The 24,532-nt window shown below is 40.6% G+C and overlaps 1 protein-coding gene across 1 annotated transcript in view; it reads right to left on the reverse strand.

Annotated features, from left to right (window-relative positions):
• Positions 1 to 9,420: 9,420 nt before the first annotated feature.
• LOC138597232 (neprilysin-like) overlaps positions 9,421 to 24,532 on the reverse strand; it is a 30,956-nt gene continuing 15,844 nt past the window's right edge. The window contains exons 4-22 of the mRNA XM_069668805.1: positions 21,978 to 22,058; positions 21,476 to 21,571; positions 21,272 to 21,396; positions 21,085 to 21,144; positions 20,378 to 20,512; positions 19,664 to 19,765; positions 19,426 to 19,562; positions 19,148 to 19,241; positions 18,647 to 18,775; positions 14,972 to 15,070; positions 13,735 to 13,812; positions 13,417 to 13,520; positions 12,991 to 13,049; positions 12,763 to 12,882; positions 12,237 to 12,370; positions 11,775 to 11,840; positions 10,514 to 10,609; positions 9,667 to 9,743; positions 9,421 to 9,520 (exon numbers count right to left, since the gene is read on the reverse strand). Of these exons, the coding sequence (XP_069524906.1) occupies positions 9,421 to 9,520; positions 9,667 to 9,743; positions 10,514 to 10,609; positions 11,775 to 11,840; positions 12,237 to 12,370; positions 12,763 to 12,882; positions 12,991 to 13,049; positions 13,417 to 13,520; positions 13,735 to 13,812; positions 14,972 to 15,070; positions 18,647 to 18,775; positions 19,148 to 19,241; positions 19,426 to 19,562; positions 19,664 to 19,765; positions 20,378 to 20,512; positions 21,085 to 21,144; positions 21,272 to 21,396; positions 21,476 to 21,571; positions 21,978 to 22,058 (1,892 nt within the window). The remainder of the gene's footprint in view (positions 9,521 to 9,666; positions 9,744 to 10,513; positions 10,610 to 11,774; positions 11,841 to 12,236; positions 12,371 to 12,762; positions 12,883 to 12,990; positions 13,050 to 13,416; positions 13,521 to 13,734; positions 13,813 to 14,971; positions 15,071 to 18,646; positions 18,776 to 19,147; positions 19,242 to 19,425; positions 19,563 to 19,663; positions 19,766 to 20,377; positions 20,513 to 21,084; positions 21,145 to 21,271; positions 21,397 to 21,475; positions 21,572 to 21,977; positions 22,059 to 24,532) is intronic.

Genomic DNA, 24,532 nt, shown 5'->3' on the forward strand with positions numbered 1-24,532 from the left:
ATGATCCTGAGTTTGATTAAATTCATCTCCCCACATCCTCCCAATACTCTGTTATTGTTTCTATATTTGCCTCCTTAGATGTGGCTCCCACAGCCCCATACCGCAAACTTCTCCCCGTTCTGCTCATCGTCGGATGGATTGCCGGATGCGCAGCAGTTGTCTACTTCGTCTTCTTTTTTCCTTGGGAGCATAATTTCATCTTTAAAGTAATTCATATGCTTATACAACACAATATGAATGCAGAAAGCGTGTCATTTACCTATTAAGATCTGTCTCCATTTGCCTCAATCGCTTGTATATCAATGTATCTTTAGCCAAACTACCAGCGTGGTTCTGTAGATGGCAATGTTGGTCTGTGAGACTGACAGATATATCCAGGCTGATTTATCTCAATAACTATGGGACGGATTGCCAATAAAACTCCAGATATAAAGTTTAATATCAAAACCATTGCCATTGCACTTGCCAATTTGGAGAACAATTCAAGCTCTATTCCCTAAAGTATGAATTCTACTGGCTTGGCTGATCTTCTGACCCCATTAATACAAGGTTGGCATTTGTTTGAGTGAGAGTAAAACCTTTGCCAACTTGGTGGATGGACACGTAATTTGGTCATTTATTTCTCTCTTAGGATGAATTGTAATACCTCCATTGATCGCTTAATTTTTCAACGAATGTCTTATCCCTTTTTTTTTGGCTTTTGCCTTCATTAGATAGAACAGTTGAAGATAGACAGGAAGTGTTGGGAGGAGAGAGTGGGGGATGACATGCACCAAATGATGTCGCCTGTGCTACCAACTGAGCTAAACCAGCAACCCCGTGTCCTTGTTAAATGATATTCCCATCAGCCTCAGCTGTACTCTGTTTCAGTAGCCTACCAATCAGCCAATTTTAGCACTCAAAGCTAATGTGTGGAAAATGGTACGGATAATACTTGCTTAACACTAGCATGTTGGAATTGTTCTTGTGAGCATGTTAGCATGCTAGTGTTAGCATTTTACTCAAAGCATTGCTGTTCCTCAAGCCTCACAGAGCTGCTAACGTAGCCGCAGACTCTCAGCCCAGATGCAAAATGAAATTGAAAACATCTGTTTATTTCTGAGGCTTGTTGCATTAGCCTTGGTTAGGAAAGCTCTCAAAAGCAACAACAAAGTCCGTCCTATATCATCAAAGCAAACTTTTTGCAAGGCTGCGGGTACGTGCACTCCACCTATCCAATCAGTCAGTGTACAGACGCGTGCATTAAGAAAAATGCTGGACTGCTCTGCTGCTATTACTTTACTAATAACGAAAACATTGCTCATTTTTCAAAACTTACAGCCGGGCTGCAGCCTCGGCCCATGTTTGTGTTCGACTAATGGATTTCATGATGTTTTTTTTCTCTGGCAGAAAAAAGGTGTGCGGGGAAGAAATTGAATTCATCACAGAAATTAAGTTCTGCTTCACAGCGACACGGGGAAGAAAAGAAGAGAAGCATTGTGTTTGGACGTTAATATACTGTCAACTATTTTAAGACGTCTAAAAATGCTGATGTTAAAGTGAGTAATGGAATCTTACGGATCTCTGCTGAGGTCCAGTGGTAATTATGAGCTCTGAAGAAAATTACATCTGACATGAATAATTGTCTGTTCTGTAATAAATGAATCAAATAAACATATTTAAATGGTTTCATCCCCTTTGATTTATATAACGCATCACAGAATCATCTCTACACTGTGAATAATAACTCTGTTAGTCATCATCCATTAGCTCTACCACCAAATAGATGTCATGATGAGAACACCCGGCCTTCTCTATTAACAACGGCAGATGTGATGCGTTTCAGTTTGTGTGTATTCAGGCGGTTGCACTTCGCTCAGCGGAGCTCTTTAGAGCGTGAGTAGAAAAAAAGATAGTGAGTGTTTTGTGAGGTGGTACACTGAGAAATAGATATAACTGAGTGTGTGAGTCCTCAGTGTATTCATGTCGCTCTACTGGGCATCAAAAGTATAGGGTGTTAGGACTGGCAATGTCGTTGCCATGGCTACAACAAGTTTTTTTTGAGGAGTCCCGCTCGCGCAGGATGTGAAGAGAGAAAAACAATGGAAAGAAAATTGGGTGGGGACTTTCACTTTCTTAAACACTTTTAATTGTTATATGCAGAGACAGCCTGCAGGGATCTTTGGCCCGTGATTTTGTTTTATCAAACGTAAGCGCTTGATGAACTGTTTAACATCTGGCACATTGCTGAACTCCAGATTAAAAGCATAATCAAGCACCACCTCTAAGATTTCAGCCTGCATTTGGATTTCAGCTTAAAGTAATCAAACAACAAATGACATGCCTGACGTGTCAGCTCATAACTTGCCATTACCGCTGAGCCTCCAAATCTGCCGTAGTAGCGCTGTCAGCTTTAAAGAGCATTTGAGAGTCTGCGTTTTATAGCAGGGAATTAGATTGTCTGGTTGTTACTGCAGGTTGTGCCACATCCATTTTCCAGTAAGCAGGAGGTGTATGCCTTAAAAACCCTGCACAGGCCTAATAAGCCAAACACTGGTTGTCATGTCAAACATGTGCACCAGATGCAAGCATCAGATCCGACAGGGTAATGAAGTTGAGATGGAAACTTTCAGTACCGCAGCAATGCGATGGGATTTGCAGAAACACATGTGATCTGACAAACACTTAGACGCACATGTTCATGCGAGACAAACATGCCAACAACTCTGTCAAACATTAAGCTTGTATTAAATTCATGCAGGTTATTTGTAACCCTTGGAATAATTGTGTTTAGATGCTAACATGCCCAATTTGTTTACACGCTGCCACACACCCCTTCCAGCCCTCTCAGCCAGCCTCCGTGTGGTATTTCTGTCCTCAGATAGATCACTATGCAGGTACACCACATGGCTGCTGTATAATAAGATGTTTTCCAGGTGTGGGACATTAACTCAGTGTGTCTACTATTTGGATTTCATGTTTATCACCATGCTGCTCGCACAGTGGAGCTCTGGTATGCACTAATTTGGTGACAATATGGAAAATAAGTGATTAGGACCAAAAGGAGGCAGATGTTCCATCCTCGGATGAGGCTAATGGGTGTCACAAAAAGTTTAAACTGTGCTAAACAGCAACACAATGCAGGGTAGTTAAATAATGCATGTCATTAATGCACAATAAAAGCTTGTTTTAATAGTAAGTATGTTTATTTAAATATTCTATACAGTACTAGAGGTCTTTGTGGACATGGTTCTCGCTACAACCTGGCCTGAGGCAGGTTGTGTTGCGAGCACAGCCAGGTCTCCCTTGGTCTTAAACTTGTTTGTGTGGCCACAAACAGGGCGCTGCATGTGAATCTGATGCTCCTTTCTGACTCATGGGGAATTCGCCAGTTGGTTTTAACGGTAGCTTTAGGCCAGATCCAACTGAAAGAAATCAATAAAAAGCTTAAAATATATTCAGATGCCGCGAGCCACAATTGCAGTAATGTGATTTTGTAGTGCAACCGAGCTGCTGCGTTTTGATGTAAGCATTACATCCGCACGGTCAAGACGCTGGGAGATTAACCTGCAAAGTACTCTCTTCAAAAACTAGATAGGAGCGCCTGCATGACTCTTTTTAAGAAGCTGATTTTCCCTTGTGTGTAAGAACGCAAGAAACTTCTGAACCGCTCTGCTTGTGGATTATTTAGCCTCACAAAAGCATCTAAATGCCATGAAAAAAAACGAAGCCTGTGACTTAGAGAAGCCCAACAGAGTGTCTAAAAAATGGCATTTCTCATTGTGACAGAAAAGTGTGTTATATCAGCAGAACCAATTAAGTGCTGTGACCTTCATGCCTGTCCCCAAACTTGGAGCAGTTAATTAGAATTGCATAGTCGACACTGTCACTGACTGCACTAAGATGTAAAAGTAATGAAACCGATCTCTCACTTGACTGCTGCTGGAAGGGAATCGATGGTTACCTTGATGGCGACAGTGACTGTGACTGTACCCTCAAACCTGAGGGCTTGTAGAGAAAGACTCGTTAGCAACGAGGTGAGGCTGTAATTAATGGTATTTAAGGGTTCGGTGCTCCTTTTTATTGGGGTGCTGTTGAACTTTTACATTAAGAAGTAAGAAAAGGAAAGAAGGTCATCGCACTGCAGGAAGCTGGTCAAAACGTGAGGAGAAAAAAAGAATCATGAGCGACTTGGTACCTGCGCCCTGAAGTGAAGCAATCTTTAAAAGGCGCAGGCTCAGATGAGCAGCACTGATATGTTAAACAACCACATGATGTCACTGTTTTACATTAATTATGGAGTGTGAATATATTCCTCCCTGACAGCAGTCAAACTTTGAGTCTCTAGTTGCCCATTAGTGAAAACCTTTTCAAAGGGTTCATCGTTAGACACGAGCGGAAAGTTTATATTTCGGATAAACTTTTGTTTCTTTTCCAGCTTTTTAGTGTAAATGTTTATCCTCTGTGAGTCTCACTTTGTCTTGTACAGTATGTTACATCTGCAGGCGAATTATGAGGGCCAGAGTCGGTCACGCAAGATGTGGGTTAGCAAAGAAGCCTTCTGCTGCGTGCGTGCTTTCTGAGTCAAAGCAACATTTAGTTAAAGTTTAATTAATGTATGGAAATGATGACAGTAAGAATGTTTTAATATTCTTTTTCTCCAGCCTAAAAGAGAATTAAAGTTGTGGCAATTAAAACTTTTAAAATGAGAATGGTCCTTTAACAAAGAGAGCACAGTGAGAGTGCACTTCACAAGAAGAGCTCTTCTCAAATCAAGTGTGCAGTTGCACAGCGCCCACTTTAATTGGCTGCCTGAAACAAATTCTCAGTTGTGATCCTAATACATAAACTGCGATGTGTTTGGATGTTTGCACGTGTGCTTTTTTGCACGTGGTCTTCAGGGTGTGCACGCATTCGTGTTTTGTTCCCTCTCTAATACACCTCAGCCTGCCGCACTGCCGCTCACACACTGTAAGGCATTCCAGAGGCCACAACCCCCCCCCCCCCCCCCCCCCCCCCACACACACACACACACACACACACACACACACACACTCACAAACACACACTCTCACACACATACCACTGACTGGATCCACTGTTAGGGTCGCCCAAAGGGCACATGTAGGAAAACTGAGTAGTTTTATGACTAGACAGCAACAGAGGGGTGCACAGCTTTGTACTGAGGGCACAAACAAAAGAGAGTCCGGCGAGGGTGAATTCCTAAAAACTTCAAGATCAGAGGTTTAAAGCACAGAGGTGTTAATTATATTTTACAATAAATTTTTATTTCATTTAAAGGTTTCACAAAGTCTCATATTCACTGTGTTGCTTCAGGATAAACCGTCTATAGTGAGCAAAGTGCAAAGCACTCTGTGCAGGCTCCCAGGAACATGCTGAGGTGTTGTAATGTTAGCTGTGATGTTAGCAGGCATAGCTGCTAATGACGGGGAGGGTGAGACCACGAGGAAAGTGGGTGGTGTGAACTTTCGGATATGTGCCAAAGTGCTACCAGCCAGGGAGAGCAAAAGGGGGGAAGCCAGGCTGTAAATAAGCAACTGCAGCCGATATTCAGCTGAAAACAATACTTGAATGAGTTTCAGAGAGGTGGAATTGCGTTCACACGCAATCACGGCAGCTTGTGATAACGCTTTTACAATAAATGAAATACAATATAAAGAATAAGTAGCCACTTTAACATGAGGGAAAGGGTATTTGAAATGCAGTGTCTAGTTGTTTTTTTAAAGCCAAACAATTTGTCTCTGCCATTGTGGCGACTTTTATGGAATGCCAAGTGCGACCCAAAATATGCTGCAGGTCTGCTCGATCTAGCAGAGATGTTGAATTCACATTAGAGTTGTTTAGTGGAATAAAAAGATGTTCAGCAAGCTCCAAATTCACTTTGTGTATCTGTGCTGACCAGAGTTAAACTTCCCCAATCCTCCAGATATTTGCCAAATCTACAGTGCTCCTATACTGACACCCCTTCCCTATAGATCCTCTTTCTGATGTACATCCTAACTTCACAAAGTGTTTTTCCTTATTCCCTGTATACCCTGACTGTTTGCATTTCCAGTTTGAGTCTGTGTACCAACAATCCCCGTGCCAGGAAATGTGCTTGCCGGTTCATGGCAGCATGGGGTATATTTATCTGTTGGCAGCTTGGGAGCAGTCATAAAGTTATTGCACATTCATTTGTTTGCATCTGGCCTTTGACTAGCCTCACACATTAGCCTCTACTCCCCCAAATGCTTATAGGCCCAATTAGTGGGGAAGGAGATGGGCTAATGCTGCATGTAAATTAACTTATTGTTACTTCCCCGTCTCTATGGAGATTACTAAATGAAATAAAACCCCCGTATTAATGCTCGCCTTAAGTCAGTAATGTTATGAGTGAGACAGCATATAGGAATATCTCTCTATAGTTTAAGATCACAGACTGTGCTCTAGGTAGAGGGCACAAGGAAACTGCTGCAGATTTTAGATTAAAGTCTGTAAAGTCCATAAAAAAGGAGGTATTACAAAGATATCGTGTGCGTTCACATTCCTATGCAGAGCCCAATTCCAGTTGGACATTAAATTTTTCTCATTTTGAAGCTCACTGCCAAAAATAACCACCTACGCTCAGGATGTAATGTAACATTTCATTGTATCAGATCTGAGAGCGTGCATTTATGTAGAGGGGTGAAGAGGATCCTGGAAAAAAAAAAAAAGCCCACATACACTCACAAACCTGCTCGGACAACTCGCCTGCAGGCAGAGCGTGTTATTTAAAGATTTATTTTTGAAAGAAAAAAAAAAAGCTCCTCGAGATGATTATCAGTCATTTTTATAAAGTATCTAAATACAGGCAACTGAGGTATATCTGTCTTTCTACAGGTGGAGTGAGAGAGAGTGAGAGTGAGAGGCAGAAAGAAAGAAATGAGGGAGACAAAGAGACACAATGGAGGAATAAAACACAGTATAAAGGCTGGACATGGGTGGTGAAGACGGGATCTAGATCATCATGATGCATCATTCATTGCACTACTCTCTATAATAAAAAAGGCAAAGGCAAAAAATTCCACAACTAATAATCTTGTATCACAGCCTCTGTTACAATTTAACGTAGAAAATAAAGCCATACAAAACAATGAATCTTACACTTGGATCCACTGACTTCATACAACCTTCTGCATTGAGTTAAATGGATGGACTCCATTAGGTTCCAGTTAAACTCAGGCTCTGGTTCAAAACATCCCTTTAATTAGCGTAATTGTATCATTGAATTTGATTTGACTAAAGTTTCAAAATGTAAAATAATCAGATTTTTAAAAAATAATTAAACCAACATCAGACTAAGAAATCCCTAAACCTTTCTTAAGAGAACAATAGCAATAGAACTTGCTTTCTTGCCTAGAGTTAGTGGAGAACATTGATACCACTATTAAGCTAAAGCAAGAGATGGTTAGCCTAGCTTAGTATAAGACTGGAAACAGTAGAATCAACTAGCCAGGCTCTATCAAAACAATAAGCTGGTTACCAGCACATTTGAAGCTCACAAATTCAAACGTTAGATTTTGATTCTTCACCCACAGGAAATGGAAGGATAAAGACGTCTTTTTATCATAATAAGGCTGCCATAAGGGGGCGCCAAAAAGGTCACGACCCCCGGCCAAGAAACAGTTTGGTAGACAATGCACTGTAAAACCAAAAATTGTTTTAACACACTGTTTGTGCTGATTACACAAACATGAAGTTAGTGTTAATAAGTGAGCTTTAATGATGATGGTAGCCAGGGTGCGAAATACACTTGAGACCCCAACAGGCCTCAACAGCAAAATTTTGGGGGGTCTGTAGAAAAATCTTTAATTCTTTGTAATTTGCAATTTGCAAGCTTACTGTGTCCAGTATCTATTATTCAAATTGCAAAACATTTATTCACAAATATGAATAGCCTACAGAAAAGTATTGTTGTCGTGTTTCCTATTATAGCACATTGTCATTGAATATGCGGTTGTTTCTGATAAGGCCTTCCTCCAAGGGTGGCGCTGTTACAAATGGTCCGCAATTCATGTGTTTAGTTAAGAGTACCTGACGTTACTCCGTACAAACTGAAAAGCTGTTTGTTTCTGCTTTGACTTCATGGTTACACTCGGTGAAAAATATGTGCGCATAAAGTCGGGAAAATATGTCAAAGAGAAAACGGAGTTCATTACTTTGGATTAACTTCTAAAAAGCGTGGTAATGTGTATGCAACGCGTGTATATAGCTGATGGCACTGTTGGTAGCCATGCTAGCTGTTTACAGCCTTTATACTAAGTAAGGCTAATAGCCTGCAGCCATCTCATCTAAATTTCTTCAAGAAAGCCATTACGCCTATTTGTGAAACTGTAACTATTCCTTTAATGTTTCATTCTTCTTATCCCTTTTTCTCCGTCAAATAAATGAGAACACTCTCACACACAGTGGCACAACAGATCATGTAAGGCATACCAGTAGGCAGCGATTAATATGACAAAACAAACGGGCACATACATCCTCACACGGAAACACACAAGAGGCTCAGAGAAGGAGAAAGAATTGGTCGAGTATCTGTCGATTGTCAGCTCAATTATTCGTGACCAGCTGTCATCATGAAGGCGAAACTTCATTTTGGTTAATTATGACAGACTGCTAATGAACAGCAGCTGCCTGTCAACTGCAGTTAAGTCATTAGCATTAAATATAGAACAGTATTTTGTGATATATGATTACGGTTAAATATTTACTGGTCTATTCAACAAAATAAATTCTGATTTTCCATAATAATTTACCTAATCTAGCTCTAGATATAAACAAGGAGTACATTTCGGGTACATTGTTGAGTGTATCAGCATGTAGATGTAGGCTGAAACCAGCTGAGGTTTTATGAGAGGTATACAGCTCAGTCCCACATACAGTACAGTGGTTCAGCCCTGTTACACGTGTATAAGTATGAGTGGGTGTGTGGTGTATTCATATGCCAGTGGGTTTCAGCACATTTGTCGGTCTGCCCCTCTCTTTCCAACTCCCTAGTGCAGTATTTTGACTGACACTCACACACACATCGGCAGACCCACAAACAAATGATAAACAAACTGGGGTAAAAATGAAGAGAATGGAGAAAAAAAAAACAAGGAGTGATTGTATCCAGTGAGTAGCAGAATAATCAGGCTGATTGAATGAACTACAGTATCAGAGTCGGAGAGACAGTGCTCTATCTGTCTGTCTGTCCGTGAGGGTACAGTCCACTGCTGTCCTCGGAGGAAGTGCATACTGCAGCGTCAGTCCACCAGCCCTGGTCCATCCATTAAAGAGCTAAAGGGAGCTTCCACTTCCCTGCAGCCCCCCACAAGTGCTCCAACAGTCAGAGAAGGGAGGTACTGTAGGGGGGCAGGGGTGACTCATGTCACAACAGTCCCCATCCCAGAAGTCTGTGGATCACCACACACGGCAGATGTTGTCTGGGACCATGTAGCTACTCTTGTTGCAGCTGAATGTTTTGGCAAATTCTGGGAAATTCTGGAGGGAGCCAAGTACCCTGTGACACATTCAAAGGAGGTGTTGGTTAGGGTTTCAATTAATGGATAGGGAAGTTGAGTCTGAAATTTGCATAGCAAAAAATGTTAGCCAAGATTGTTCATCGTGTCCTGCCGTTTTCCCTTTGCACATGGCTGATTGCTTTACCTGAATTTTCCTGGACTGTGTACGTCTACTTTGATCGAACTAACAGCTTGCTCTGGTCGATGGGTTCCACACCACACCTAAAAGAGACAGAGATTTGGACGCACTACATAAGACCAATACGTGTTTCCAATTTACCCATCCATTCACCCATCTCCCCGTCCATCCATGCATCTAACCTTTTATCCATCCAGCTGCCAATCATCCATCCACCACATAATCCAACCATCCATCAATCAAGCATCCAATCATCCGTTGATGAATGGACTGCACTTACATCGCGCGTCTTCTAGTCTACAGACCACTCAAAGCACTTTTACTCTACATGTCACATTCACCCTTTCAAACTAACGTTCGCACACTGATGGCACAGGCTGCTATGCTCTCCAGTCAGGATCTATGCACATTCATACACCAATGGCTGTGCCCTTGGGAGCAATTTGGTGGTTTTAGTATGTTGCCCATGGACACTTTAAAATGTAGACTGTAGCAGTCAGAGATCGAACCACCAACCATCCAATGAGAGACGACCAACTCTACGACTGAGCCACAGCCGCTGCCCATCCATTCACTGCTAAACCCAGCCACCAACCAACCAACCATCAATCCATCCATCTTACTGAGCACTTCCTTGGGAAATTAAAGAACAGTTTAAACACCTTTACCTTATTAGACCCAAAATATTCTTTACATACATGTTACCAATTCTGCAGTTTGCAAATATTCATCCAACTACCCATACATTTCTACCAACCTTTAATTCCAACCATTCAATGAATCTACCATTCACCCGTGCATTTACTGTATCTGCCAAAGAATCCATCCATCCATCCATCCATCCATTAACTACCTGAGCAAAGTTGAGAAAGAAGAGTTGATCATGAGTAAGGTCGATGCCAGGAAGTGGAGGCTCCTCCCCATGTTCCCTCACATAGTTCCTATAGGCCTGCAGTACAAGACACAGACATTTAATCACTGCTATTTAGGAAAACAAACAATGGCTCTAAATTACATAATTGTTGCTAATTATGAAAAGTATTCCATATTATACTTGGCATTGACTATGTGCGATGACAATATAGCCATTAGCAATTGGAACCACTGTACAGTCCCAATAACAACTTAAAGCTCCTGTGAGGAACTTTCGGTTTGTGTTGATTTTAGCGCCCCCTGTGGACAAAGCCGTGCCTCTTATCTCTTTGCTGATTTTGTCCTGTACATGCTTACGTGGTGGTTTTTAACAAACCATCTCATCCTGCTTTTTTTAACAGTCGTATCACTGACTTTAAATGTTTGCTGTGGAAAATGTAAACAAAGGCAGCGTGCAGTTAATCGCTTCGTCTGACACCTACCCCCCGCCAGCAGTTTCAGGCATTAAAAATAACTATATAGAAATAATCTATCTTGTCGCTGATGGTCTGGTTTGCTTTTGTAGGTCAAACAAAGTAATCAGAATTAATTTCAGTCTGTTTCATAACCAGTGAAAAACTCCTCACAGGAGATTTGTGTCTCTATGGAGATTTGTGAAAAGCTAAATCTTCGTCAAATGATAGCCGATGGGTTCAAAGCCCACAAACAGAAACCAGAACACTGCCAATATTAAAAATGTTGTAACTTTCAGATTAAAGCTGCTGAATGCAAATTATCGACCTCAATTTTCAGCATTTAATTCAAAATTGAAGGCTTATTTATTTCACTTTTTGCTCTTGATGTGAAATAAAATACATACAGAACCATCACATTTATTTTCCACCTCTTATCAAATGACAGAAGGGCAACGAAACAGAATGTAAATAAATAAAGACGATATACCTGTGTGGAATAATGGCTTATCTAAAATGAGAATATTTGTTATCTCCTATTGCACCGGAGTCTGTGACTGCCCTTTCTCTGTACACCTCTGGTCAAACTGGTGAAATCAGCTGCTACATCATGTCCTGTTGTTGTGTTTACAATACCTAATGAGCCAGCCAGTGACCTGGCAAAGTGACACATCTATTATTGTAAGCAAGTGGACGACAATAACAAACCACAGACCAAATGCCATCCTCTGTCATCTTTAAACCAGGGCTCTTAAACGGAGTTTCCTCCTTTGTTTTCGGGCTCATTACCTGATATGCCTGCCATATCCCTCCATTGTCAGCAATGTTCTCCCCGAGGGTGTCGTTACCATTTAACTAGAGAGGGGACACAAGGAGAGAGACAACAAAGATTGTCAGGGAGGGAAAGGATCTCGGGAGATGGTAATTTGTCCTCTGTATTACAGCAAATAGCAGATATCACTCTTTGGGATACAAGATGTAATTTTCCCAGGGGATAAAAGAAGCATTGTTCAAAGCAATAGGACAGAGGAGGGGAGGCAAAGAGAGTGGGAGGGATGGATATGTCAACACAAAAATATTAAAGACACCTGAAGCAGAGAAGACATGAGCCAGCAGAAATAGGGAGGGAGATATAAAGGGATACGCTGGAACAGGAATGCAAAAAAAGAAAGGTGAAAGTTTGGGATAATATTTGAGAAAACTGTTTATTCCATAAAACCATTGAGGAATGAGCAAAGAAGTCAGACATACATGAAGTCCGTTGGCCAGGTCCCAGGAGAAGTTGCTATACTGATTGACGATGCACTTTGACAGCTCCAGGAACCTCTGAGTAGACTCGGGTGTCCACCAGTTCTTCAGGTCGCCATCTTTATCATAGTTACGACCTTAAACAAGAATTAAAACGCATAAGAGGTTGGCCTATCATCTCTTAATGCGAGACAGCATTGAAAGTAAGGTCAATTAAGTGTTTCTATCTCATTATGTACATTGCTTATTTTGTCCTGGGCGGCTCGCAGTTGTTGATAGCAATATAAAAGAATCCTGACATCTTTGAGATGAAATTTAATAACCTCACATAACCTGATGGAGATGAGTGCAGTGGAATTTCTTTGGGGTTATGTGATCTGAGGCAACAAGCAGATATGGCATTTCAAAACACTTTTTTTTTCTGAAGCAGTACCAGGTACAGAAAAGGAAATATTTCTGTCCAAATACCAATATAGCTGCCAAAACTGCCTCTGGGGGGATTAGCGAGCAACCCTGCAGAAAGCCGTACCGTTGTCATCAAAGCCGTGTGTGATCTCGTGACCGATTACCATGCCGATGCCACCGTAGTTGAGGGACTTAGGCTGGCCTTTGCTGAAGAAGGGGGGCTGGAGGATGCCTGCAGGGAACACTGACAGCAGAGGAAGCAAATGAGCTTAAATGTCTTCACAAAAAAATACAAAACGTAGAAATGTAAATAATAACATAAATGTGTTTGCATGTGCACATGTGAAAATACCTATTTGGTTTTTGCTGGATGAGTAGAAGGCGTTGACAACAGCAGCTCCAGTAACCCACCTAGAGACAACAAGGAGTGTGGAATAACAGAATGGTGGAGTAAGGACCATTATAGTGCAGCACAATACACATTCAATAAAAAAATATTCAAATGAACCTGCGGTTTATAACAACAGGCTAACATTAGAGTTCCTGTTGTGCTTAGTGCGATGCTGAACTGTGTCTGCGAGTAGGAGTTTGTGTGGGAGAATGTGAATGCACTGTGCTAAATGCAACATAGCATGTCACACCACAAGCTCCATAAAGAAATAAGTGATTTGTACTCAGTGATTTAAATAGTAAAAATTGTAACTTTGACATACTACACATTTGGAATTAGTCTGTTTCCCGAGCATTGATTGATCTCTGCCCCCAGGGGGAATCTTACTCCTCTTTGTTGACTTTGACTCTGAGTTTCCGCAGGCGTTTCTTCTGCACAAACTCCAGGTTCTGTAAGCTGTTCTCAAAGTACTCCTCTGCACTGTAGTCCAGCTAACACCAACACACAGCACAGAGAAACAGGAGGATTAGCCGTGATGAGAGCTATCAACACCTGGTAATAAATTCTCTCGCAGAACTCATAAAAGCCAAGAATTCACTGAGATGTTTCCGTAGAATTGATACGAGGCCACAATGAAACCACTCTGTGCTCTCTTCCACTAATTCATTGCGGGAACAAAAGAATCACATCTTCTCAGTCACTCACATCTTTGTACTCATTGTTGAGGTATTCGTCGTCCATGATGTTGTCAGAATAACCGATTCGTTCCCGAATAGCTAGAGCCTACAGATAAGTAGAGGAGAGAAAAATTAGACAAACATCTTATAGTCATACTATTATAACCTAAATCCATGGCTCTCAACTGGTGGGTCGGGACCCAAAAGTGGCCGGCAGAGCAGTTTCATGTGTGCTTGAAAAAAAGAAAAAAGTTGGGGCAAAAAGTCTGCTCTGCACTTTTATTTTAAAGGACATGGGTTTCCTATGATGTGTGTGCAGTAGTAGTGTAGTTAATGTACACTCCATGTATCCACTGATTGGCTCATTCTTGAAACTTGATGAGTCCTTCCGTAGCTGCATTTATGTTGCACTTTTTTAAGTTTATTTCTGTTGAAAAAAAGGCTGTTAATTAAATTAAATCTAAAGGGAATATTTTCCTCTTATGCACTACCACCTGCTAGTAGACATATTGTTTTGTTCCGACTCAGGTCCAAACAATGACTGTATAGATGGACGACGCGTATCCATCTGCTCCCACTGTGCGAAATTGATGCCAAAATAGACCCCGTGATGGACGCTGTCATCTTGCGATGGTGCGTCATTAAGAGCCAGATTCGCAGTAGAGATCGGTGGGTAGAGCCGCAGTAGCCACTTCCGCTAACCAAAACACACACTTAAATGACTGAATGAAACAGCAAGGATGCCGCACACTGGCTTATTTAACAACATATGGAAGCTTGTGATTGTTTTAGCTACGTCTCCTCTCCCTGCTCTTCTTCTACTCTGCTAATCTGGAAGAGATCGGCTACAAGAGCCGTATTTGTCAACAGAGCTGTCAATCATCTTTTTTACAGCATCAAATAACTAATTCAAAATAAACTTCAAGAACTAACTATAATGACAGAAACCATGTTTGAGAAAAATGTATTTGGCGTTTGTTTTGATTTTATGGTTTGACTCATGTCCCATCTGTTAACATGGAGGAGGCGGGCTTTATGACCTATACTGCAGCCAGTCAGCAGGGGGCGCTCGAAATGTTTTGGCTTGACTTTTAGGGAGCTGTCATGTCGTCCATCTTTATATACAGTCTATGGGTCCAAACTGCACCATTTCTAATTAAAGAAATTTCAGTGTTTGAAATTTGTTGGGTCCTGAGGCGAGACGAGCTGAGAACCACCTAAATAATATAACACATTACTTAACACAACCTTATTAGAATAGTTACCTTCTCCTCAGCTGCTTTCTTGGTCTCTTTATCCATCCAGGTCAGATCATCGAGGTTACTAATGAACACTTCCCGAATGTCTTTAATCATCTCCTCCATCTGATGCCCACACACACACACACACACACACACACACACAAACATAGAGAGAAGAATAAACACAAAAATGTCACTGATTCATCACAATTAACTGTGTACCAACTGTCAGTCAATATAAATTGTCCATAATGTGGGATGTTTTTGCTGCTGGACTTAAACAGCAACTCTTGTGATCTTTACAAGGGATCCAACCAGGGTCACACTTCCTCTTTAGACATTTGATGACGTGAGGTAATATTACTGGTAGTGTATTTATGTGTCTTTGATTAAACAAGCTCATCAACTTTTAGACATGAATAAATGGAAGTGTGGTAATGACAGACAGAATGACAACATGTCCGGTTACTCACAGTTACAGTCAAAATGACGGTATGCACAAAATTTCCCAGTACATTTATGCATCTCTAGTCTGACCTTGTCTTAAAATGTTCAACACAAATTCGCAGATGCATTATTAATCATTCTGCCAGTTTACATTCTGCTTCTTGAAACCTTTACCTATTTACATTTCAGAGTCGTCTAACTCTTATAACAGAGGTACTTTAGCTCAATCCTTCAGTATCGCTACGATATATTTAACTAACATGTTATGCAAGTATTTTATATTAAACAAATATGTGAATAAACTCATATTTCGACATCAGCATCTTTCTTTACATAACATTGGCATTGGCACAAGTGTAGAGATCTCAAGATAATAAGAGTTATTTTTAAATGCAAATTCACACAGCAGTTTGCTCCCAGATCCACATCAAAAGCATAGTTTTCAGCTGGAACCTGTGGTGTTTCCACGATGTATTGCTCTTGAGTTAGAGTTTACAAGAATGTGCCTGCACACAGAGACAGACTGACTGACGCCACTTGGATGGCATAATGTTCAAACCTTAAAATGCCCCATGGTCACTGGAGAGTAAAAATCCAATCTTAGTCCAGGGACAAAACAAAAACAAAATTACAATAACTCATAAAATAGTACCTGGACCAACATAAGAATTCAAGCAAAATAAAAGGAGAAAAATCAAAAAACCACATTGACAGCGAAGGTCACCCATCCACATCGCTCTAACCACAGTTGTGCTCTGAAACCACAGCGAGCTGACAGAGGCATTCCAGTGTCTCATCACATCAGCAGACCCCTCGCTAAGTCGCCGCATGACCACTCGGACAACACGCTGTGGTTCACCACGGACCATAAGGATGAGGCTTCTCTGAAAACCTTTTAGCATAATGTGTGAGTGTGTGTGTGTGCATAAGCAAGTCTATGTTGTGTACATGCATAAATACCAGTGGTCAGTGGCATGGATGCATGTCTGTTTACATGTGAAATCTTATATAATACTTTGCATGGGTCAGATGTAGGGTTCATATACATACAATGGTATGCCTCTTAAAGCTATACGCATTATAGTAGTTTGCTTTCGACATAAGATTGTTTACTATTGTGGGCACTAATCCAGAAACGAGTATAACTACAGCTAATTCATGAGTAAACATGAAGAAATAGTATCACCTTAACATACTTTAAAAAACTATCAGAAAACATCCAGAAAACATGCCTCTGTGAATTATATCATATTGTACATAATAGTTTACCGTTCTGTAACCATACAGTAATTTAAGAAAACATGTTAAACTGTTAAACCTGATAATATTTGAATTTAAAGTCTTTGTCAGCAAAGAAACTAGTATCTAGTATACTTGTCTCACCCTGAAGGGGTTTCATCCCACTTTTTTACTTACGAAATCAATTATTTGACAAAATATATTGATTGGGAATGATTTCATGAATTTAAAAATGATTACATTTCCATTTTCCATTTAAGAATAGTCTGTTACACTCACAGTGAGAGCTGCGACCATAGCAACAGTTAACTCTGTAGCCTTCTAAGAATAAGTTAACCAAGCTGATGTTACTCACATTAAAATGAGCTAACATATTTCTTTTTACTCCCATTAAAATTAGCTAACCTAGCTGTATTTACTCGCATTAAAATGAGCTAACCTATTTGTTTTTACTTGCGTTAAAATTAGCTAAGCTAGCTATTTTTACTCACATTAAAATGAGCTAACCTATTTGTTTTTACTTGCGTTAAAATGAGCTAACCTAGCTGTATTTACTCGCATTAAAATGAGCTAAGCTAGCTGTTTTTACTCACATTAATATATGCTTACCTAACTGTGTTACTCACATTAAAATGAGCTAAACTAACTGTTATTACTCGCATTAATATGAGCTAACCTAGCTGTTTGTACTCACATTAAATTGAAACATTTCCACTGATGGGTGAAGTAAGACACAGTGAATGGGACCACAGGAATCAGTGCAGCACCTGATTACGGTTTTCTATCTCATCACCGTCAATGTCTGTTGACACTTTCTTTTCCATTCCCCGTCTTTAGACAGCGCTGTATCCCGTACTATGCTCCGTTGAATGTTTGCTCCATATACTGCTTTCAGTTTTACAGATCTCGGTCGTAGCCTTCAGTTTTTGCATTGTTTAACTTTTAATGTTTTTCTCTCTGCTGTTTTGTCTCTTTTCTTTTATCCTGTACACCAACGTCAAATCACCGGACTTCTTTCGGTGGATATGATTGCAGTAAGTCCTCTGGATTGTGTGATTAGAGCCACATCCCTATCAGGTCTGTTATTCATAACAACGGTCTGTTATTGAGAAATAACAGACCTCGGAATGCTGTAATTGACCATTCAAAATGAAGTATTTAAAACAGCCGTGTAATGATTAAATATAATGGACTAATGTGTGAGGTTTGCTTTTATAACGTAGAAATGTAGTGTAGTAGGAAAAATAAAAGTGTTCAAGTGCCTCTTAAATCTACTCAAGTACAGTATCTGTGTAAATGCACTCAGTTACAATCCACTGCTGCTCATATCTGTTGTAATTTCCTGTGGCAGAGCAGCATGTCCACTCAGCACATTTACGCATGTATGCTGTATATAGGGCACTGCATTCGTGGAAAGAAGTGTTGATATACGTACATTCGTTCTCAAAGGAGTCATGTGTCACTTTTCACACACACACACCCACACACACACACACACACACACACACACACACACACAGAGGCTCATTTACAGAGAGTGTGATGTGAGATCCACATGCTTGAGTGGGCAAAGATCCAGAAGATGAGCCAGATTTACCATGTGTGAGACACTTAGCATAACGACAGATGTACACAGTCACACACGCAGTCTGACTAACGTTCACTCAATCATGTGATATACACACTAGCGTGCCTAGAGTTGGGATTTACAGTGTGGGTGGTGTGTGCATGATAACAGACACACCTTGTTCAGCAGCTTTTAACTTTAGAGAGCAAAAAATCAGCAGTGTGGTGGACCAAGGTGACAAAAACACAGGTGAGAGAACACAGGTGAGAGCGAAAAAAGCACCGTTGTGAGAATCTGAATATATTAACACTCTCACACTGTTTTTGTGAAATCTCATGCCCTTCAGATTAATTTTGGTGACTACATGCAGGCATGTATTGTGCTTTTTGTCCTGCATTTAATATAACCTGATCTAATGATATAAAATATGATCCACCCTTACTGACCAGTTCTTTGCTCTTCTCAGAGAAGGCCTCCTGCACATATAGCCGTCCCACAGCATTGTCCATGTTGTTGTTGACATAAAGCGCACACTGCCGCCACACCGCTGCGACTGACGACGTACCGGACATGGCCTGCAGGGAGAGAAAGAAGGCACCGATTAATTAGAGATGCAGGATAAACCACTCGGCATGTTGGTTCAAGAGCCTCGTGGCAATTCTTTCTTTGCCCCTACATTATGCATTGCCGGTACACAAAAGAAACAGGGCATGGGGGAAATGATTAGATGAAGTCGAGGGGAAGAATTTGAAAGAGTTATAAACATGGAGGAAGAATATGAATGGAGCCGCGTGTGGGCATCTAGTGTTTATTAGTGCCGAGGCACCAACAAGTTTATTTTTAGCCATGCTAGCAGGATATGGCGCTCTTGGAATGGCACTGTCAATATTGATCTCTACCACTAATATTCTGGCCCTTGTGTTTATCTACAGACAGGTGCAGTGTACCTTGCGGAAGGCTTTCCTTGTGTCCCTGTATGCTCTGCTGAGGTTCACCACGTTGTTCATAGCAAATCGGCCCACCATGTAGTTCTGCAGATCCCTGTGAGGAAAGACAGGATGTTCAAAGACACGCTCTTACTCACACAAAGCTACGCTACATCAGTAATGGGTGAACAGCTGCTTTCATTGTATGCAGTGCTATCCGCCCCCACAAGCGTACACTCACAAACAGGCTTGCGCTATGACACACACGCAATATTACATACTCATTCAAACACACATACCGCTTAGTGTACTTGGCCAAGATGAGGTTGAGTCTTCTGTAATAGTTGGGGGAGTAGTTTATGACCTTCTCTGTGTCAGGAACGCTGATGTTGACTGAATCCATTATCTTAGCTGTGAAGTAACTCCAGTTGAATACCTTCAGGAGGAGTCCAGTGCACAGAGAGAGAGGAGAAAAAGAAGATTGGATCGAGGTTGGAAGCTGAAAAAGAATTCTGACAGATATCAGTCTATTTTTACCTGTGATTCAACCTCAAGGGTGAAGTTGGCGTTCAAATCGCCCAGCTCCATCTTGTTGTAAAGCAACACTGGGTTGTTACGGTCCTCTGGAGTATCAGTAGCCTTAGAGAGAGAGCAACACAGAGAGGTTGAAAATCAGGATTGCTGTCAAAACATAACCCTCCTGTTTCCTGACACACGTGCACAACTGCAGTGTAGGTCCAGCAGCAACAAACATATTTGGAGTCCCGGGAGGCTTCAGGTCTGTAAATGTCAGAGCTCGAGCGGTGACTGCCTTGTAAAAAGCCAGCAGCCGAGTGCAGGGGGAAGTCAAGCATGGCAGTGAGCAGAGCAGAGCAGAACAGAATGACAAACTGTGGAAAACCTGTTGATGTCTGAGAAAAGTTGATGTGTTGAGATCAGGCTGGTTAACGGCTTGTTTTAGACGGCAGCTGCTCCTGAATGGAGAGCACAAACAGAGAGCAGAGAGGGTTGGCAGAAAAAAAAAATGGAGGAGTTGAAGGTCATGCTGTCAGAGGTTGTTTGCTCATAAAATCCACCTGTTGTGAAGCTGAGATGGATTATAAGTTATGTGTTGAGCTGCAGGAAAACAAGGTTTCTTCAGATTACCTTCTCAACGAACGCTCCCTCAAAGATTAGCAGGAAGTTCTCACATCTGACAAACTAGTTTGGCTTCTTCTGAGTCAGAAATGCAAAGTGTGAATGCACGCTTACATTGGCGATGTCTCTCTCCAGGTCCATAACTCGGGCCACATCCTCCCTGATGCTGGTTTCGTTGGTGCCTAGCCCCCGGTCAGTGCGGATCAGCTTAGCCAGGTCAATCATGAATTGCTCGTAGGCTCGACATGCCTGTCGAACACACACACACACACACACACACACACGCACACGCGTTCAGGATATTCATATCTTGACTAAACGGGAAGGAAAGGAGGTCACTGGTTTGGATTAGACCAAAAGACGGAGGATGCATGCCCTTGCGTACAGACACACACACACTCAGTCTGCCGGTGGAGTGCTACTTTCTGCATATCAATCTAGACTTCATGGTGAACTGTAAAATAAAACCAGAGCAGAGGATGTCTGCTCTTAACACACACATCTGGTCTGGATTGAGGCGGAACCAATCCTGTTCTTGCCCCATCAAGTTCAATCATCGCTGCCTTTAATAACATTTTTATTTGTTGCGTACACACATTCTTGCAAAGTCATGTTTGCAAATAAACACGAGTTAATTAATGTAGTGATATTTCCACTGATGCTCTCATCATTTTTTGGGCAATGTGTTTCCTGGAACAAAACTACAGGGGACATTGATCCCAGACTCAGTGGCACTCGCCTAAATGAAAGCAGTTTCACCCTGTATCAGTTGGAAGTTTTAACTGGATTACAATTGTGTGTGTGTACGTGTTTCGGCATACCTCTGCGTAAGGTCCAGTGCAAGCGTAGTAGTCTCTGGACAAGAGGCCGAGGTTTGTCTGCTGGTCAAACTGGCAAAGAAGAGATTTGGTTATTTTCCAGCTGGTTGGATAGGATGTGCGAGTGTGTGTATGATTGTGGGTCAACGAAACGCAGAGAGAAACGAGCCTCTTCTAGCTGCAGTTGCACACCTACATGAATGATGTGCGAATTGGAGTCCCTGTCATCGGTGCCGACAAAAAAGTTAACCAACAGTTGAGCTCCATATTTCTCATTCAGCTTGCCGATGATATCCTCTAGCCTCCATTTTTTGCCTGAAAATGGAGAAAGAAGGAAAGTGAGAAAGAAATACACATAACATCTGCTGTGTGACAGTGAAATAGAAATATCTACCGTAGTTAGGTTCCCAGTTGTCTACAGCCATGGGCCACTCGAACACATCAGGCAGCATTTCGAGCAAAGGAGCGCCTCCTCGGAGCTCAATTAAACCTCAAATAAAGAGCAGACACAAACATGCAAAAGTCAGTTTTTATTCAAATTCATAAATTAATTTAAAACGAATAAAATAATCCTTCTTATGATTCATAAATTCTTACAAAGCAAAGCTAATCTATGCAAATTTGGACACATTTTCAGAGTTCATTAATGTGACGTCGAAGTCAAAGTGCTTTTTGGGAAAGCATTCATCTGCATCACATAAAGCTGAAATTATTTTCAAAACTGAAATTTATTCCAATTATTATAACAGTTTTCAAATTATTGAATTGTAATTCAAGTTTTACAATATAACAAACTGAATAAGAGATACATAAACTTTGATGAGAGTGCTCCCTATAGAGTAATAGAAGATAAAAACGGATAAGTCTGTGTTAGAGTCTGATGGCTGCTGACTCACTCTCATTAGTACAGGACTTGTAAAGGGTCTTGGCCTTGGTGAGCGCAGCGGCTTCCCCCTCCTCTGTTTTTTCAAGGACACCTATAAATGGAGCAGAGAAACAAAGCAGGCATGAAGGAAAGAAACAGGCAGACAGATAAAAGAGGAACGAGTGTACATGTGGAGAGAGGGATGGGAAAAGAGGGATGGGTGTAAATAACCTCAGGTACAATGTGGCGAGTCTTTTTTTTTGTCGAGTCAAAATTGAACCCAGCTGCCGACCAGATGCATTTAGTCATTTTAATTAAGGCATGTTGTCTGTCGCTGTGTCAGAACAAGCCAACACAAACAAAGCGGTGTCTTCAAACTGTGGATATACATAGCAACAAATGACAAAACAGAAGTATGACATTATTCAATGTGGGGGGAGAAGACAACATGTTATGAATCCATCTTAAGTGGAAAAACACTGATGGAAAACAAATGTCAATACTTTTCAATTTCCCTTGTTTTTGTTTCTTCTTCAGATGTGCAAAGTTTTGAAAATGCCTGAATGGAATATTCTTGATCAATAGGAAATAACTGATGAGAAGAAATTAAGCTTTAAAGTTGACTTTCTCTCGCTGACCAGACTTCAGTCTATTTTCACTATTCTTTAACATCCCATCACGTCCACTTCCCACCTTTGAAAAGATGAAAGCTTATATCATCAAATGCATCAAACGCATAATAATAGCAAGTACACCCAGACACAAGCACAAAGTGTTCCCCTTGTGCTGTGCACGGCCGATCTTTGCTTTGAATGATTGAGTAAATGATTAAACAGAAACTCTTTATTAGTTGCTGTGAGATGCATCTTTTCATTTGGGTGATTATTTAGGTCATTGCTACGGAAGCACATTGCTGCCACGCCAGAATAAAGAAAAAAGGATCAGTATTATGTTATAACATGATCATTTATTATAACATAAAACTTATCACATTATAACATCATAACTTATGTTGTTCCAACAAAAAAATTATCAGGTTAAAACATGAAACTTGTTATGTAAAAACATGATGACTTATTTTTATATCATGAAACTTATCACGTTATGAGATGACTAGTTGTGGTCAAAAGTTTACATACACTTGTAAAGAACATGTATGTCATGGCAGTCTTGAGTTTCCAATCATTTCTACAACTTTTTTTTTTTTCTGTGATTGAATGATTGGAGCACTTCTTTGTCACAAAAAAGTTTGGTTCTTTTATGAATTTACTATGGGTCTTCTGAAAATGTGACCAAATCTGCTGGGTCAAAAATATTTAGGAGGTTTGGAGGTTATAACATGGTTCTTGCCATGTTATAACATAACTTTTATTATTATAACATGAAACTTATCACGTTATAAGTTATATTGTTATAACATGAAACTTATCACGTTATAACATGATAACTTATATTGTTATAACATGAAACTTATCACATTATAACATGATAACTTATATTGTTATAACATGAAACTTATCACGTTATAAGATGATAACTTATATTGTTATAACATGAAACGTATATTGTTATAACAAAAAAATTATCAGGTTATAACATGACAAAAACATGATGATGACTTATATTGTTATAACATGAAACTTATGTAAAAACATGATGACTTTTATTGTTATAAAACAAAACTGATCACGTTCTAACATGATAACTTATATTGTTATAACATAAACTTATTATGTAATAACTCGATTACTTAAATTGTTTAACAAAACTTAAAATCTAACTTTCATGTTATAACAATCAGTGATCACGTTATAACATAAAACTTTTTAGGTTATAACGTGATACTGATACTTTTTTTTCGTACATTGCTGCCGAGGCCAACTCTGTCATATACACTACAAATTAGTGTGGCTCTGCGCAAAGCATACATTTAACTCTCTGGTTGCTATAAATTAGATTTGAACATGACAGCTTTAATCAAGGTGAAGGTAGTGACCTCAGAGCAGGGAAGTCACAGCAAACAGAGGGGAAAGAAATCAAGGTGCAGCAAAGTAGAAGGTGTGGCAGTAAAGGGCCATTTGAAAACAAGAGTGAACACCATTGCTTGTTTTACTGCCTGCATTTATTGCCTCTTCAACACCTGTTGTGGGCATATGGACGCCAGTTAGCTAAGCCTCAGGCTAGAAAGCGTTTGGAGGCAGACAGCTAATCAAAATGAGTGATAAGTGTTGGGGTGTAAACTTACTCAACTGAGGGGAAGGGAGAATGGGACCAACAGTATAGTTTCCCTGCACTGCCTAAAGGCACCAAGTTGCATTTTGTACCTTTGAAGTGTAACCTTTTCCTAAGGATCCTCCAGCACTTGTTCAACAGCATGGAGCATGGGAATGAGCTTAAATGAATGTTCAGATCATCAACCAAACACCCACGTGGTAATTTCGGAGTTCGCTGAAAACCACCGTGGCGAATGCAAGTGATTTGTTGTGATAGTGTTAGAAACTCTTTGCCCTCAGTCCTTTAAAACAAGACAAAGCTAACACCTACTCAGCAGGCAACTTTAGAACAACTTCAGCTTAAACTGTCTGG

This window comes from Semicossyphus pulcher, unplaced genomic scaffold (assembly GCF_022749685.1).
Source record: "Semicossyphus pulcher isolate SPU_LCO1_2020_fin unplaced genomic scaffold, fSemPul1.0.p SCAF_19, whole genome shotgun sequence".
Taxonomy (NCBI): domain Eukaryota; kingdom Metazoa; phylum Chordata; class Actinopteri; order Labriformes; family Labridae; genus Semicossyphus; species Semicossyphus pulcher.